Raw genomic sequence first — 17,301 nt, 5'->3', positions numbered from 1 at the left:
GGCTTCCAAAACTCTTTGGATATGAAGAATAAATTAGTACTAAACTGAAATACACATCTTCCCCTGAGTTGACTGAATGATGAACATTGTCCTACTGCCATAAATTTTGGATTTATGAAGATAACTCATTCCAGATCACACATTTGGGTTGTAGGGCAAATTTTTGAGGAACAGTCTGCTTCAAATGTCATGCCTTGGTTATTTTCCATTTTACTCTTCTTAAACACTTTGCCCAATTTCTGCCTCAATTCCTGCTAGAAGCATCAAATTTATGGAAAGGCTCAAATCCGTTTAAGAAACAGTGAATTTTCTTAAAGTTTCTTAAAAATTCAGATTCATAGAGCTGTAATACAGAATCATCCATTAATGAAGACAGATAGGGGCTCTTGGGAGACTGGAATGAATTGAAAGATTAATGATGATCATAATTCTTAAAAAAAAAAAAAAAAAAAAGATAAAATATATTTTCTTTAGAAATTGCCTTTAAAATGGTGGAGCTCCAAAATGTCAATGACAGGAGAAAATTAGCTGGAAAAATACTTATTTACTCACAGCCATTTTTTTTTCTTTTAGATACATTTTGGCTAAAACAAAAAGAAACAAACAAAATCTGTTAGCTCTACCTTCTTTCTGAAAACCTGCAATATTACTATTCCATAGTGGGAAATACTGCTACAAAGAAGGATCTCCCATGGCCAAGAACTCAGAAGAAAATGAGAAAAATCAATGTCACTGAGTATATATGATTCAGAACAAAAAATATTCCATGAATTCCATGCTTTTCTCTCTTATAATCTAGACGTTCAATGTTTTTTAAATTAGTTTTTTGAATTTACTAAAACTCACAAAAAAAAAAAAAAAAAAGGAGTAATATTAAGAAAGTAGTAAACTCTTTCAAGTATCAGTTAGAATAGCTTATGGTGTTATGAACTCACACTATTTTTATTGACTAGATATTTCACTCCACAGCCATTTTCATGTTTTATCTGTCTATATGTATCTTCCATGTACTACTCCAGACAGAAAATGCCTACTGGATAAGATGCATTCATGCAAAATATGCTTGTCATCTATTAAAAAATGGAAAATTTGCAAATGGTTAGCAAATGCCAAATCACTGATAATTTTGATACTGCCTGTTCTTGTATGTGGCAGAAATATGATCAATGAGATTCCTCCCAAAACTGTGTTATTGCTGTTACACACATTTCACTAAATATCTGAATAATTTCAGAATAAATAAACTTTATCAGTCTTGTTACTGTGAGGTGATCTTATGACTTGAATAAAGTATAGTTTTGCTTCTCACTGCCAAACTGCAGCAAGTAATATTATGGAAGGATATGGTCAATTTTTACTCTCCTGTTCACTTTCATTTTCTGATGAATAGGAATAAATGGCTTTATAAAATTGTTTTGAGTTACTTAGAAAAAAAAACGAAAAACAAAAAAGAAAACCCGACATGAGGAATTAATGCCATATTTTATCATCTTACCTTACTCTAAGAACAATGAAGGAGCCATCTTTCATACCAAGTGCCAACTGCGACCCATCAGGACTGAATGACACACTCCGCACTGCTTCTTCCATATTACAACGAGCAATCAAGGCATGGTCAGCAAGACTCCATAGCCTGCATCAAAGGAAATTGAAAGCAGTAGCAACTTCTTCCTAACTCCACCGTATTTCAATATTATCAGGTGTGAAAATGAAAGGTCTAACTGAATTGGTAATGCCCCATTTGCATACACACCTTATACTAAGATTCTATAATGCACTGAGCTCCTTTCCAACTATGGAACAAGGATATTTTCACTGACATGAGCCAAGAGACTTACAGCAAAGCAGTTTTTAAAATCTTATAACTGCTTATCAAATTTGGAAAAGAAAGATACTGACTGCCTGATTCAATATATGGAGGCAGACTTTCCTGAATCTCTTTCACATCAAGTGAAATCCCAGATTCAGATTTCTCTAAAAGTAATGAGTCCTTACTACCCCCAGTTCTGGTAGAAATGGCAGCTCAGACCTGAACACATCCGTGACACCTGAAGAGTAAATGTAATTTCCTCTACACAGATGGTGTCAATAGGGTGAAAGTTTTGCTGGAAGTGAAAGTAATAGTCAGAGCATAAACATTCCAATCACGGGGAAATGGTTCTTTTTTAACACTGAGTAAACTAAAAGGTCTGCTCTGAAAGTAATACCTCCTGTCTTACTACGTAGGCTCACAAGCTCAGAGGTAGTCATTGGTAGTACGGCAGTAGAGGTTTCTGCCAATTCCGGTGGCATTATTGGGCAGCAGTGGGGCTGCGTGAGAAAATGGTGTCTGACACCATTGTGTAGGAAGCAAAGATGTGAATGAATTCCTCCACACAGAAAAAATGACACCCGCTGACCTTCACTGATGCTTGCTTAACATTTATGGAGACTGAACAGCAGATGTCAGCAGTGGTGACAGTTGTGACAGCAACATGAAAAACAAGCCATGTTCTAGACTGCCATGCAGAAGCATGGCATGCAGTCATGGTGAAAATGCACAGCTAATGTTGGTGATTATGTTGAAAAACACTGTCCTGTAGTTAAGAGTTTGCTCAATCAAGTAGTGCTGTTGTGCTCTTCATAGCTGTCATAGTTTACGTGAAAATAAATAGGAGACATTACTTGCAATCTAGGTAGTAAACAACACTGCAAGTTCATTTGCTGATTTACAATACTTTAAATAAAAGGAATCAATAAATATGTTATTCTGTAAGATGGGGAAATTCAAACACTATTACCTATATTTTTTGAAAGAATGGAGGGAGTTTCCTAGATACCTACAACCTAGTTCATCAGATCTCAGTATTTTGAGATCTAATATTTAGGGGAAAAAAAAAAAAAAAAGTAAATAATAATAAAATGTGGAAGAAAATGTATAAACTTTCTTTTGCAGTAGATAATCTAAGTCAGCAATACCCAGAAATACTAGTTAGAAATACCACTATTTTGAGGACAGTGTCATAGAACTAATATAGTATCATATCATATCATAGTATCATAGTATCGTGCGAGTTGGAAGGGACCTTAGAGATCATCGAGTCCAACTCCCAGGATTCGAGCCCTTCTGTGTAGCAGAGCAGCATTTCTGCCACTTGCACCACAGGGGAGATTCGAACCCCGAGCCTCTGGTGTTGCAAGCAGCAATTCTACCACTGCGCCACCGGAGGCACACAATGAAATATTAAGTAAAATATTTGAATTCTTGGCCAAACTCAAGAAAATGAGAACTTACACAAAAGCTGTACATGTTACTGGATAAAGTTTTATGCAAACTTTACAGAAAGAAACAATTAGCTGGATGGAGGATTCTACTGAGATTTCAAGCTTTGGAATATTAACATTCAGTACTTTCTCTAAAGACACTGACATAAAAGATGAGAATGCTAATGAAGTTTGCTATGGACAGCAAGCTGGGAGGCACTGTGAACCCAGAGATGGATTTATCATATTTGTAGAAACAGAGGATTCTTGATGATGAAACAGACATGGAATGAAACTGAACTAAAATCCATATTTGTAGAGAATCACATTCTAAAATTGTGCCATAAACTTGAAAGAAGGGGAACTAGCAAAAAGAAGAAAGATGTCACACTCTTCTTTCAAGTACAGAATGACTATGATCCACGAGTGAGTTACAGACAGGGAAAAGGAAGTTGGATTCTAAAATGTGTCCTGGGTGCTATTCCAGGTATAAAAAAACATAGCACACAACACACAGTCATTTCATTTAACATGTTCGTTACAAAGTCTTCCAAGAACTTTGAACAAAAGCAGGAACAGATGCAGTGAAGGATTATTAGGATGATCAAGAGAATCTAGGCTGTATCACACTGAAGAAGACTATAAGAGTTTAACTTCTAAACCTTGGTGAAACAAAGGCTGGGAAGGGATAGCGTTGCTTCCAAAAATGCACCACTAGGATAAACATCAAAGAAGGGGAAAAATTTATGTTGAAGAATCATGTTGGAACCAAAACAAGTAGGATAAACAGAACATGAATATAGTTCAAAAAGAAGGAAGCTTATGATTGCACCAGCAGTGGCATTTAGATGCAGCCTCGAAGTGTGAGTAGAAGGAGAGAAAAGTGATTGAGTTTGATAAATTTTGTAGAAATACAGCATTTGACTACCTGTTTTGAGAAAGGATGGTACCTGTCAACTCAGCATTTCTTTTCAGTCAGAAACTCTTTGGGACTTATCTAGTTAATGTTGTTAGGGTAGATCCAGAATTAAATGCCCCTGAATGGTGCCAGCTTTCTGAGAGAATTCAAGGATGAGAAAGAACTTGAAAAAGTGCCTCTGTGAAAGAATAGCAAGTACAAGTTCCTGGTGAAAAATAGATGTGGAATGCAAGAACTGTTTTCAAAGACAAAACAGCAGCAGGAATCAGATGCAAAATTCTTAGGAGCCATACAAGGGAGAACAAAACCAGTAAGAAAATAGTAAAGTCTGCAACAGAAACACCAGGACAGGGTGCCTCTGAAACTTGCCTCCACATGAATCACTTACATTAGAAACATAATTGCAATTCATGGCAGTGCAAGATGAATAATTCAATTTTCTTAATAACAAGCAATCAAAACTCCAAACTTTAATGTGAGGATAATTCCAGATACTACCTTTTCATTTTTAAAATAATAATTTTGTACACATGCAAGCATTTGTATGCACAACTCAGAGATGAAAAGCCTGGATTTGTGTATGAAATTAAGGAAGGTAATATTTTCTGGCATAATCCTTCTGCACTTTGTTTTCGAAAGAGCTGAAAAAATAAACCACTTCTGTATAAAAGTTGCTCCTGTTTTCCAAGAAGTCAAAGATGTGTTTTCACCATTGCTCAGTAACTTTCCTCTGCATTTGTTTAAATGTCTGAGTTTCAGAAGCTCCAATAGGCTCATGAAACACTTCATTAGTCAATATTCCATTACTTTCTGTCACATACCTGTCACACGAGTTTGTTGTTTATTGGTGAGCCTTTCAAGGGGCTTACTAGCAACTTTGTCTTCAGAAACAGCCAGTACTGATAGCAGAAATTTTAATGCTGGCAGAAAAACACTGCTCTAATAAATAAATAAATAAATCAGAGACATATACAATCAAAATAATTTGTATAAAAATAAGACTCTGCATCAATCTTTCTATAAATGCAGGAATAGATCATTCAAGAAAGACAGGCAGCAGAGCAGAGATGTTCTGCCAGAACATCAGCTACTTGTGGTCCTGCAGCTAAACATTATGCTGCTGTGTTATAAAAAGACATACATTAACTGCACTGAACAATTGTAATCATTCTTTATGCCTCCATTAATATTCAGATGAGACTGATGCTTTTTCCTGGTTCCATAAGAATGATGAAGCAAGCAGCATTCCTAATTGACAGGACATTGATGCTTTAAGTGTAGAAATCCTGTATCTGGCTAGTCTTCCCTCAGCTGTGCTAGGGAAAATCTAGAGAGAAATTTCTCTTCACCATGCAGAAGTCTTTTTCATTCAAACACATCACTTAGACATGACAACATAATCTAGCCTACTAGATAATTTAGATCTATATTCTATTCCACTAATAGGAAAATAATGCAATAAAGGAAAAGGCAATATAGAAATACTCCTGTCAATGCAAAATCATTACTAAAACTCACCTGACATTGCTAGGAATGCATGAACTTTCTAGGTAAACAAGCACAAGATGCTTAATTTCCCTACCACAATTGTTTTTTATTGTTTGGGACTGATAATCTCCTTCCATTGAAGAAAATCTTTTTACCAGTAGAATTATCTTTCTGTTCCAAAATTATTATTTTGTTTTGTTTTGTTTTTTGTTTTGTTTTGTCTTTGTTTTTGTGGCTAAGACCTGCAGATCAAAAGCTATAATGAAAAAAAAAAAATAGGAAAAAGCCTTTTGTGCATGTTTTGTGTCACTAAAAACACAAGAATTTTTATATTTCTCTGGAATCACATGCAGCATTAGCACACTAAAAAAAAAAGTATCTCTGCCTGAGCTAGAATTCAAATCCCTCATTCTCTAAAGCCTAAAGACCTAAATGAATGTACAGAAGTGCAGAAGACTACCTGCGGTGTTAGTAAATTCACATTTTAAGAATGATTATGTTCAAAGGCAGCAGTAGAACAGCAGTAATAATCATAAGAGCACCACTCAACAAGATTTTGTGCACAGAGAACATGCCTTAACAGCCTTTCATAGATGGGCACAAGTTTGTCTCATGTACACTACAACACATTATCCAGCTTCATATCACAGTAGTACTACCAAGCTAAGTCAAGATATGAGTCCAAGATAAGTCCATAATCTCAGCATGAGATCAGCACTACACTAATCTCAGCATCGCAGCTCTTGTTTGGGAACAGGCTCACATTCCACCAGAATACAGGCAGTGTCTATTTTTGCTGGCCTTAATAAAACTGTGCAGAAAATTCCAAGCAGAAGAGACCATTCCTGCATTTTACAAACTGAAATAATGCTAACATGTAGGAAATGTGCAGATAATGTGATGATCGTAGTGGCTGAGAAGAGTTTTGTTGGTTTCAAGGAATGGCAGGAATAGGAAGCCATACAAGTAAAAATGTAGAAAGCAAAGGAAAGAAAATGAAACTCCAGCTGACCATCAAGCTTCAAGGCAAATGTGAATCCAGAATGGCAGATTTGAAGGAGCATAAATTTGAAGCTCTCTGTATGACAGAAAACTGAAGCAAGTCCAAATGGTAGAATCCACTGTTATGTTTCTGAAATAACTTGACTAGTAGTCCATCAAAACTGAAAATGATTGGTAACATCCAAGGGTTGATCTGAAAATATGTGACCAAACTGTCCATGTAAGATGAAAGTCAGTTATTACCTATTTGATGTAGGGCTGGAGAATGGAAAGGTTAGAAATCAGGACTGTGAGGTCAGGAGAAACCCCTGGAAAAACAGAACTTGAGAAACCACACTGCTGTGAACTGTACAGTGTGCACAGTAGGTCTTCAGGGACTAAGAAAACAAAGATTTGAGGAAAGTCTCAGGAAACCACCATAATAAAGTCTGGTTTCCTAAAAGTCAATCCAGTTTTGATAGATATCTTTCCCTGTATGGAAAACAGAAGGCTGAGAGAAGTTTTGCTGACTCTCTTTAATCTCAGGTAAGTAATTAGTCACAGTGGGTACTGCTTATGTCCAGATGAGATAACAGAAAGCAGCTGTGTGGGTTTGGGATTGCTAGTTGGCTAGCATCACAGCTTAACTTCCATGCTATACATTAAGTTTTACTAAGAGTACAAAAAACACATAGGTTTTTCATCAGTTTCTCAATTGGTCAAACTCAACAGGGAGAAGAAACACCTTTGACTTTACCAAAACCAATATGTGTACAAAGTTTCAAATCACTGCTATCCAAGACTTGAGGTGCACCTGCTACAAGTGAACACCTGAAAGATGTTTTTCATCAGAGTAATCCAGCCTCTGGGATTAAAAAATTAAATTAAAATGCAGGATTTTAATTTAATTGGGTTTAGATTAAATCTTCTAAACACTCATGGCTGACTCAGACACCTGCTGTGTAAAACCTGGTTCAAAGGTGTTCAGGATTTTCAATGCTTGCATGGTACTAACTGATGAGAAGCAGGAGGTAACTGTCAGATTTAGAATTAAAACTGTTGTTCAGAACAGTAATAAGTACTTAAAGCAGAGTACTCCAGCATGTGCTAAACGTGTATCTGAACACAAGTTCTGATTACTTTTACACGATGTGTGAAGCCACATATAAGGGTTGAAAAAGAGAAAGAAAAGCTGCTAATGAAAAAGAAAGCGGGGGGCGGGAGGGGAATGTTGCCTTATGGGACTCTTAACATGAGGCAAAAATATAAATCATTTACAAATACATCAAATTGAAACTGGATTAAAATGATATGTACGTGATTAAATATATTAAAAAAACACAAGATCTAGCCATACCGTACAGATCGATCATCACTGCCTGTGACTGCTAAAGGCTTCTTCGGATGGACTGTCAGGGCCCACAGCTCCCCTTCACAATGACCCTGCATAATCAGCATGGGTTTATCTCTTTCTCTTACTAGCACCTCAAATATTTCACTGTCCTGTGTCCCTGCTAAAAGTCTGTCTGCTTTCCAACAGACACTTCGGATGGACAAACCTGATGGGACAGAATAATTTCAGATTAATGGCAACAACAAGACAAAATGACAGTACAGTGAAGATCACTAAGACTTCAAGAGCTGATTTACCAAAATCATCACATTTTCAAAACAAGCCTTACATCACAGTTGTTCGAATCTCAAAGCAGTTCTGTTACCTCCATTACACAGAAAGAGAGAGTTCAATTCTGGGAAAATGCTGTCTCAACATCCCTGCTGTCAGTCTGTCAAGGGATCATATTCTGCTTTGCTTACATCTTGAGAATTTAAATAAAAATAAGACATGATTTAAAGACAAACATTTTAGAATAGGTAAGACTCCTGCTTCTGAAGATCTATTGTTTTTTCAGTACTTTACATTTTTGCATGTCTAAATAAGTCAGTGAATAAAAGTTTAATGATGATCTTAAATTACAAATAATCTCCCTTCCCTATTTGTATCCAAACTGACTGTTAACAATAAATAAATAAATAAATAAATAAATAAATAAGCTTTTAAAGTAGGGAAATCTGGTAGTAAACATTCAGGAAGAACACTCAAAAAGTAAAGTCGTTCAGTGTCTCTAAGACCTGAATTTGGTTTCGGTACCCTAGCTGAATACTTTAAACCAAAAGATTAATGAACTGACAGCACTTGCTGCTTGGCTGTTTGCAGGATTTGTATCTTCTGTTCAATGGATTACATGAAAATAGGAAATACTGAAGTTTCAATAATGGGTCCAGATTCTATGAGATGTGAATGAATCAAAAATTTATTCACCATGTAGTCAAGGTCAAACACATTGTGATTTTAATACCTTTTATAATGGAATACACGATGCAATTAACCACCAGACATATAAATAAAATATACTGCAAGTATTTTGTGCCATCTTTTTAGAAGGGCAAATTCAGCTTTTGTTTATTGTCTTGTCCAGCTCCAGCACCTTTTAATTCTGAGAATTTCTAATGAACTTTTGACTCAAGTCCTCTTGATAAACAGCAAATGCCACAGAAGGAATGAACTTTGGAAGTGGCAAATTGGTGTTAAGTTTTAGAATACTGATTACAACTTTTCATGGAGGAAAGGTAATGTTTTCTGCACATGAGGAAAGATCATCTATTCTCAGAATTTTTACTGATATACACGTGTATTTAATAAATAAATGCCAACTCTGTAATCAGATAGCTACTGGCGATGCATCTTACTTTAAAAGTATTTACACTTCAGTACAGAATGAACAATGAATGCAGATATGCAAAACAAAAATCTTCCTACCAGCCGAGAAAGGAGTTTTAAGTTTGATCACTGAAGTCTTTGTAAATGGCTTTTGTTAAAGAAAAAAGAGAACAAGAGGTCACTGGTAAACAATTAGTCTACCACTATTGCTTCAAGTTACATATACACTTAAACCAGCCACTGTGATAACAGAAAATAACACAATTTTTTTACAGTCTTAGTAACAAGAACTAAATGGAAGTGATCATCAGTGGATGGCATACAGGACAGAAACAGCAGAAAAGTTCAGAGGCACAACAGAAGCATAGCAGGCATGATTTGTATCACACCGAATAGAGAGAGAAAGCCCAGAGCATAGGAAAAAGGAAAAAGATGTTGACAAGGAAGTAAGTACACCCTTGGGTTTTATGACCTGAAGTCATCCCCAAGGACCTGATTTTTTTTATAGTTACAGCAGGACCAGAAGTCAAACAACACTTCATATACAAATCACAGTATTTTTTTACTGTGTCTAAATGATTATGCTCATGGGCACGCCATTTTTTGCTAAGCTCTGTAAAATTTTCCAGGCTTGCTTGAGTCAGTTTCTTGCCATTAATGCAGACAGTGTTTTGACAAACAAAGATAAACCAGGAAGATTTTAATGCTTTCAAGACAAGATTTAGACAGTGTTTTAAAGAATTACTGATTTTTTTAAAAACGTTTTAACCCATATAAAATAAATACAAAATAGCAACAATTCACTTTCTAAAAATGTGTATTTTTATTATTTTTGCCATGCAAGAACATAACAAAATCCTCTACTGACTGTGACTCAGGCATGTAACTGCTGTTATGGTGCCTGGTCCTGCTTTGCTGCTCTCATCTAAGAATTCTGTCTTTGCTTTCATTTAGCAGAGAGCAGAAATGGTGTCATCCATTTAGAATCATTCAACAGAATGTCTAATGGAAATTTTCCTTCACTAAGTTCGTACTTGATTGAACTTAACTTCCATCAAGAGCAAAATCCCTGTGCAGGTAACCTGCAGAAGGGCAGCTAGCTGCTGTCAGATGCTTTCTGCAGACAACATGTTAGGATTAGACCACTCCTCTGAATATCTGAATACTTACTCATTTGTAAAATGTTACCAGTTTGAAATTAAAATTTTCCACAGAAGTTCTGTTAGCTGTAGTCAACAGAAAGTAACTGAAGTCAGCTGTTTTCTTGGAAGAGACCCTTAAAAGCCACCAAATCCAACACCCCTGCAATGAACGGGGATATTTACAGATAGGTCAGGTTACCCAGAGCCCCATCCAAACAGACTATGAACGTCTCTGGAGACCATGAATCCACAGCATCACTAGGTAACCTGTTTCCATGCGTAACCACCCCTACAGAAAAAAAACTTCTCCCTTGTTTTACTTTGAAACCATTTACCCTTGTCCTGTCACAACAGATCATGCTGGTCCCTTTCTTTCTAATAGTTCTGCATTAGATCTGAGGCCTTCTCTTCTTCAGGTTGAACAGCCCCAACTTTCTCATGCTGTCCTCATTCTTGTGATCCTTCTCTGAACACTCTCTATAAGGCTCATCACCGCCCTTGCCCTGCTGGTCATGCTGCTTTTGATGCAGCCCAGAATATGGCTGGCTTCCTGGGCTGTGAGGACACAGGGCTGTCTCATGTGCAGCTGCCATCCACCAGTAACCCCAATTTCGTTTTAGCAGAGCTGTGCTCTATCCTTTTGTCCCTCAGCTTGTATTGATAATGGGAGTTGCCACAAACCAGGAGCAAGACTTTGCATTTGGATTTACTGAACCTCATGAGATTCTCCTGGGCCCACTGTTTGAGCCTGTCTAAGTCTCTCTGGATGGCATCTTGTCCCTCGGGTGTGTTGACTGCACTACACATCTATAAGTAAGACAAACTGATGAGGCAATGCTCACTGAGTGTTCAAAGTATTTAGCTTGTTGGATGAGCCTTGATGTTGTATTTTACAAGAATTAAAATCATTAGCCAATCTGGTTTAATTAAGTTGAAAAAATAAACACAACAAGCTTGTTACTAAATCACAGACCAAAACATACATAATTGAGGAAAAAAATGTTATCCTTCTTAGTTGCCTAAGTGTTCCAACAGTAAATTTAATATGAAAATTGTCTAAAACTATAAGCTAATCATTGTAGAACTGCCTGCCAGAAGTCTACTTGGGGCCAGCAATCAGGCTGCAGTCTTCTCAATCTAAATGGATGTTGCAGAATTCCCAAAAGGTTGAGTTCTTCATAAATCATGCATTGTAATCTATAGAGATCATAAGCAAACTGAAAATCTAATCAAAGTGAAGTGATGATTCACAGGAAGCATGACTAGCTTCAGTAAAAATGATGGTCAAAGATTTAATACCCTCTATATTAAATATGCCAAGTGGTACCATTCCAAATCAACCTATGTGGAGTACCGAGATGCTCAGCATCTTTTAATATCAGGTTCTAAAAATCTCAAATAATTAAATGAATTGGCAAGTAATAAATTAAAGATTGACTAGCTTAATTCACTTGTCTTTGCCATTAACTAGTTTTCACTTATTTTCTCATATTTGCATCATGGGGAGCAGTAACCCTAAGCATCCCTCTATTTATATAATGAATGGAGAACTTCATCAGGCTGCATCATTTTCAGTAAAAAAGGAACACAGACCTTAGAGGTAAATGCAGCCATTAAGCAAAAAATCAGCAGTATGCACAGACATCAATGCATCAAATACAGTTGTGTCACAATTATTTAGATGTAAGAAAAACCAGTAAAGTAATAGCTCATTACCTTTGTATCCTTGCTCAGTCTCCCTGAGGTCAATTTTAGTAATTGGTTTGAAATCAGTGTCCCATAACCGAATGCAACCATCTCTCCCTCCAGTGGCAAAACCTTCCTCACAAGCATACATACTAAAAATTCCAGCCTGTTAATCAATATTATAACCAGTTTTAAAGTCCTTAGAACTTATTTGAACATACAAAGAAAACATTTTTGAAAAGACTCTTGTTAAAGGCTAGAAACTGCTAGGCATCATAGTGTTGTCTATCTAGAAAGCAAGCCAGCAAACACAGAGGTACATTTTTATTTCAAGTGCTCTCACCTCAAGCGATTTATGTGGAAGTTTTCATACAAATAATAGTAATACAGCCCACTTGCAGAAATTTAAATTTGGATTAGTTAATGTTATCATAGGAACTATTAAGCAAATAATAGAACACTTAAAATAAATAGTTACCCATAATAAAGAAAAACAAGCAAACAAGCCATACAAATATTCTTACAGGTGCGGAGATGATAGAGACATTATTTCATGAATTCAGTGCAGACATCATTTGGAATCTAATAGGAACTGAAAGATTGTCAACTCATTCTCCTTGTTGAAAGAAAAGGTTCTATTGCAGATTGAATTACTTCATTTTTGAAAATGCTTCATTATTGATGACTGTGCTGTGTTATATTGCTCATGGAACACATGCTATTATGAGGAAGACCTCTCAGTTGGAAGACAAGTTCATTCAATGTCTTAATTAATGAATTTTTACGAAGAGGTTATAAAATGGCAGGAGAATATGAATTAGCCATGGAGAAACTCCATTGTGTGTAATAATGAAACAGAACATATTGTGTAGAAAGACAGATTATTTTTTTCCCCAATGAATCCATATATAAACTTAAGGAAGTGTACTACAGACAGTTACTGTTTAGCTCAGAGATTTCCATGTTATTGCAGTTGTGCAAAATCACAACCTGTCAATTACATGGTAGTTCTGCAGGTAAGAGGTGTCACTGACTCAGACTCAGCCAGACTACTTTTACAAATTAGGGATTACTTCTGTAAATATCAATTACTCTACCAGGCACTCGTTCCTAATTAGAAAAGTTTCTATGAATCTTGATGCACAGCCAATATAATGAATTTGGGGAGATAAAAAAACCCAACACCCTGTGTTTGCCGACATGGAAATCCTTCTGTGCCTTTAGTGCAGCAACAGAGGTGTGTATTTTTTAATGTTAATTCAAGTGGTTACAAATCCAGCACAAACCCCTTCTCTCTTTGTAATTTTAAGGGCTCCACATTAGGGTGTGTTATTACGAAAGGAGTATACTGCCTCTGGAATATGGTCAGAGTGCACTCACAGATTAAAACGACCCTCCTACATGGAGCCTTCTATGAAGAATCAATCTTGGACATTGAGAATTTTACTGGTAAAATTAATTTTAAATAAGATCATTTGGTTACAAAATATTCTTATTCAAACTGGTCATACCTGAAGGTATAATCTGTGAAACTTTAGATTTAGAAACTTTACTTTAGATTTAGTCTGCTTGGTTAAGTCTGTGCTAACAATATCTGTGCTGTCAATACCAGCCCAGCATGTAGCATCTGCTGACAAAACATAAACAAGGTACACAGTTAAAGATAAGGTCTTAACTGATGAACTGCATCCAACACCCTTCTGACCTGAAAAAAAAAGGTCTTCAATAAAGTTTTGAAGACAATGAAAGAGTCATTTCAGAAATAGACGTTAAAAATACAACTTACACTATGTGCTCCTTGAATCGTGCGAACTAAGTTTAGCCCTTTCCAAACATAGATGTCTCCATTTAAAGCACCAGAGTATGTGATGTCTTCTTTTGCACATGCTAAACAGAGGATAGTTTGCAGATCTCCTGTTTTACCAAATATTCCTCTTTTTGCTGTCAATGCATTTCCACACAGTGTCCAAAACTGAAATGTAAATGGCATTATTAGGAAGAATTTGTGCATTATTTTTTTTTCATATTAATGTGCAGATCTCACAGATGTACATCTGTACTGTGTCGGGAAGTAATAACAGTTAAGCTTCTGGATGAGCTGAATAAACACTTCTCCCCAATGCATTGAAACAAATATGCATCTCAAAACTACATTTACAGATATCTGATGGAGAACTGCAGACACTTGCACCCAAAACTGAACTTGCTCTGAGTATGAAGTAATGGGATTTTCTAGGTGAGGAATAGTGACTTTCTTCACTTTTACACAGACACAGTAACACTGTGCAAAGATTAACTGAGGAAAAGGAAAGGAGAAAGCAAACACAAACATAGTAGAAGGTCATCCTTAGGGCTGGGCTAGAAAAATCATAGTCATGGAATTGTACTTTTTGCTTTTGGAATCAGTAATGAGTGTAACTTTTTTTTCTAAGTAGACATAATTTCTATCAAAGAGATGGGATAGTTAGTGCGTATGCAGCTCCCGCTCAAGGATCAGACCTCGTGGGGACTATAAAGTGGATTACAAATAGATGAGTACGAGAAGTGTTCAAATACTCAGGCCAGGCAGCACAAGCAGAAATGGGTTCATTTCACAATGAAGACATACTTTGAGAGACTAGACAGGTATGCTGAAGTGTCTGATACTGGAGCATAATGCTTATCTCACTTCACATATATGCATCTTTTCTGTGGTTATAAACAATTTTCATGTCTTTTTCTTTGTTCTTGTTCCCATAAATTTCCCACAAAGCTGAACTCCAGAAGATCTTTGTATCCAGGATTTTATTTCAAATCTTTCTCTATTTCTATTTCAATAATTTTTTCTGTTTCCTCTTAACATAAGTCAAGAGAGCAGGGCAGCATTAAAAAGTAGGTGGAGCATGGAAGGATTAGCTCTTAAGCCTTATCACAGCTTTTAACTTTTGCTTACCCAGCAGACCCAACAGAACTGAAATGCTAAGGAAGAAACAGCATTACTCTTAACTTCTAGTCCCTATTCTCAAAGTGCTACAATTGCTTTAGAGCTGTTCTTATCCTTTTTTGCAAGTTGTTCATCATTTTTCTGCAGGCATATAATGACCGACAACTACATAGAGTGTTGCTTGAGCATCACTGAAGGGGAATATCTAATCAGTTCCAACTCACTCCCCCATTCCCTCTTTTTTTCCCCTTTTTTTGGCATGCCTCTATCCGTCTGCATACTTTGCTGGTATTAGACACGTTTGGGGAAATTATGGTCAATTTAAACAGAACACAGGTGCCAAATAAAGACAGGTTTTGGAAAACAGCTTGCAGAATATAACAGATGGTATCACTTCTGCCAAAACCACCCACAGTTTGAAAGCAGTGGTGGTTTCAAGGGCAAAAGCTTCTCAATAATCCGAACTAGAGATATTAGCTGGTTTCCTAAACTTCAAGTTAAAGCTCTTCCCACCTCAGCCATGTGAAATAATTACCATCTGTTAGGAATGTGTTTGATAAGACTGGAGGAAAAAAGAAAATTGCAGGGAGTGTTAGCAAAAGAGAATTTCTCTCTGAATTTTTTACAAGCGTTGGAATGTCAACTCTGGAAAAGATGAATTAGAGGGATCAAATAGTCAGATCCTAGAGCTTTAATCTGCTCATCTCCACAGGCATTGCATACCTTCCCTACAGTATCACTACAACTAATAGCATGATAGGCCAAACAGAGTTATAATCTGTTCATCTGCATAGGTATTACATACCTTCCTACAGCATCACTACAGTTGCTGGTAGCACAATAAGTCAAACAGAAATTCATTCAATTCACACTTCTTAGTTACTCCTACACCAGTCCAGTGACCCCTTGTGAAACTCAACAAGAGAAATGACTAAAGACTTTCACAGACAGAGAGAAGAAAACCCCAAAATTAGAAGTACACAATGATGAAAATTACAGTAAATGACCTTCATACTTTGCTTAAAAAGTTGCATCTTAGTCACCACTTAATGTCTTAAATGGTTTTAAACAAAAAATTTTGGTGAAATGTTCACAGATTAAAAAAAGAAAAATGGAAAATCTCTTACATTTAAAGCCTCATCATTTAACAGGACAATCTTTTTTCACGATGGCTAATTACTTAAAAACAAAAATAACAACAACAAAATATATTTACCTTTATGTGTTTTACTCCACAGCTGACAATTCTGTTTGGTTGATATTGATCCCAGGAAATATCAAATATCTGTTAAGAAATACAGTAAGATGATATAGACTTGGTTTGCTTTTACTAATTTTTAGGCATAATTTCCGTTGTAATGTATTGCTAAAAATGAAAGCAAAATATTTAGGTAAAACTGGAGCTCTCTGTATAAAGATTAAGGCCGTCTCACACCGATCTGTTGAGACACCTCTTTCCTGCCTTCAAACTAGGAATCAATTCCAGCTCTGAGGTATTCTTGAATAAACAATATTAACAGTCTCAAATAAAATGGGAATCACGTGGTGAGCCAATATTCCTGAAGTTTAGGGATGAAAGAATGGTGCATTTATCTTTGCTTATCATTTTACATAAAAGGTACAGGAGGTAATTTAAGCTGATCACAAAAACTCCAGTGACAAAATGAGGTATCATTCATTTGAATTAATCTACAGAAATAACTGCATTAATCATGTTGATTATTGTTAAATTTATAACAACATGCATTAAAATATAAGCATCAGGTCCTACACCCCTTATCAGAAAAAATTTACAGAGTAAAATGACTCTCTATGACTAGGACATTATGCCAAATGAAAACCACTTCATGAAGCTTGGAAATAAGAAGTTTCCATTTCAGCCCAGATTTTCATCAGCATGCCATTCTTAGACTGTTCCATCTCTGGCATTCAGCTTCTCAAAGTCCAAGCTGAAAACTAATGGTGTTACCACAATCATGAGTTACTGCAGGAGATCTATGTCTATAGCGAAAGACAATGGGTCTTTCTGCAACTTTCAGCTCTTCAGCTGTTAACATGTACATCTTCCCAAAACTTCCAACACCCTACAGTTATTTAGTTACCTAAGCAAACCCATCATTTTATATGCTAGAAAGTGTTGCCATCCTACAAAATGTTTGTCTTCTTGAAGAAATCATCACTTACAGTAGTACAAGTACCT

At 36.2% G+C, this 17,301-nt stretch overlaps 1 protein-coding gene across 7 annotated transcripts in view; it reads right to left on the bottom strand.

Annotated features, from left to right (window-relative positions):
• EML6 (EMAP like 6) overlaps positions 1-17,301 on the bottom strand; it is a 119,600-nt gene that overhangs the window by 59,202 nt on the left and 43,097 nt on the right. For 6 of the 7 annotated variants that reach the window (XR_011903259.1, XM_072333706.1, XM_072333708.1 and 3 more), the window contains 5 exons: positions 16,318-16,386; positions 13,965-14,150; positions 12,209-12,344; positions 7,989-8,190; positions 1,496-1,633 (listed from right to left, as the gene is read on the bottom strand). Coding sequence is in view for 6 of the 7 variants with exons in the window: in XM_072333706.1 (XP_072189807.1) it covers positions 1,496-1,633; positions 7,989-8,190; positions 12,209-12,344; positions 13,965-14,150; positions 16,318-16,386 (731 nt within the window). In the remaining variant the exon portion in view is untranslated. Of the gene's footprint in view, positions 1-1,495; positions 1,634-7,988; positions 8,191-10,520; positions 10,654-12,208; positions 12,345-13,964; positions 14,151-16,317; positions 16,387-17,301 lie in introns of those variants that run through there. The other variant, XM_072333709.1, reaches the window with a different exon arrangement.

The sequence above is a fragment of the Excalfactoria chinensis genome, chromosome 3 (assembly GCF_039878825.1).
Source record: "Excalfactoria chinensis isolate bCotChi1 chromosome 3, bCotChi1.hap2, whole genome shotgun sequence".
Lineage (NCBI taxonomy): Eukaryota > Metazoa > Chordata > Aves > Galliformes > Phasianidae > Excalfactoria > Excalfactoria chinensis.
Note: the sequence above shows the minus strand (reverse complement) of the source record. Positions and strands in the feature narration are given on the sequence as shown.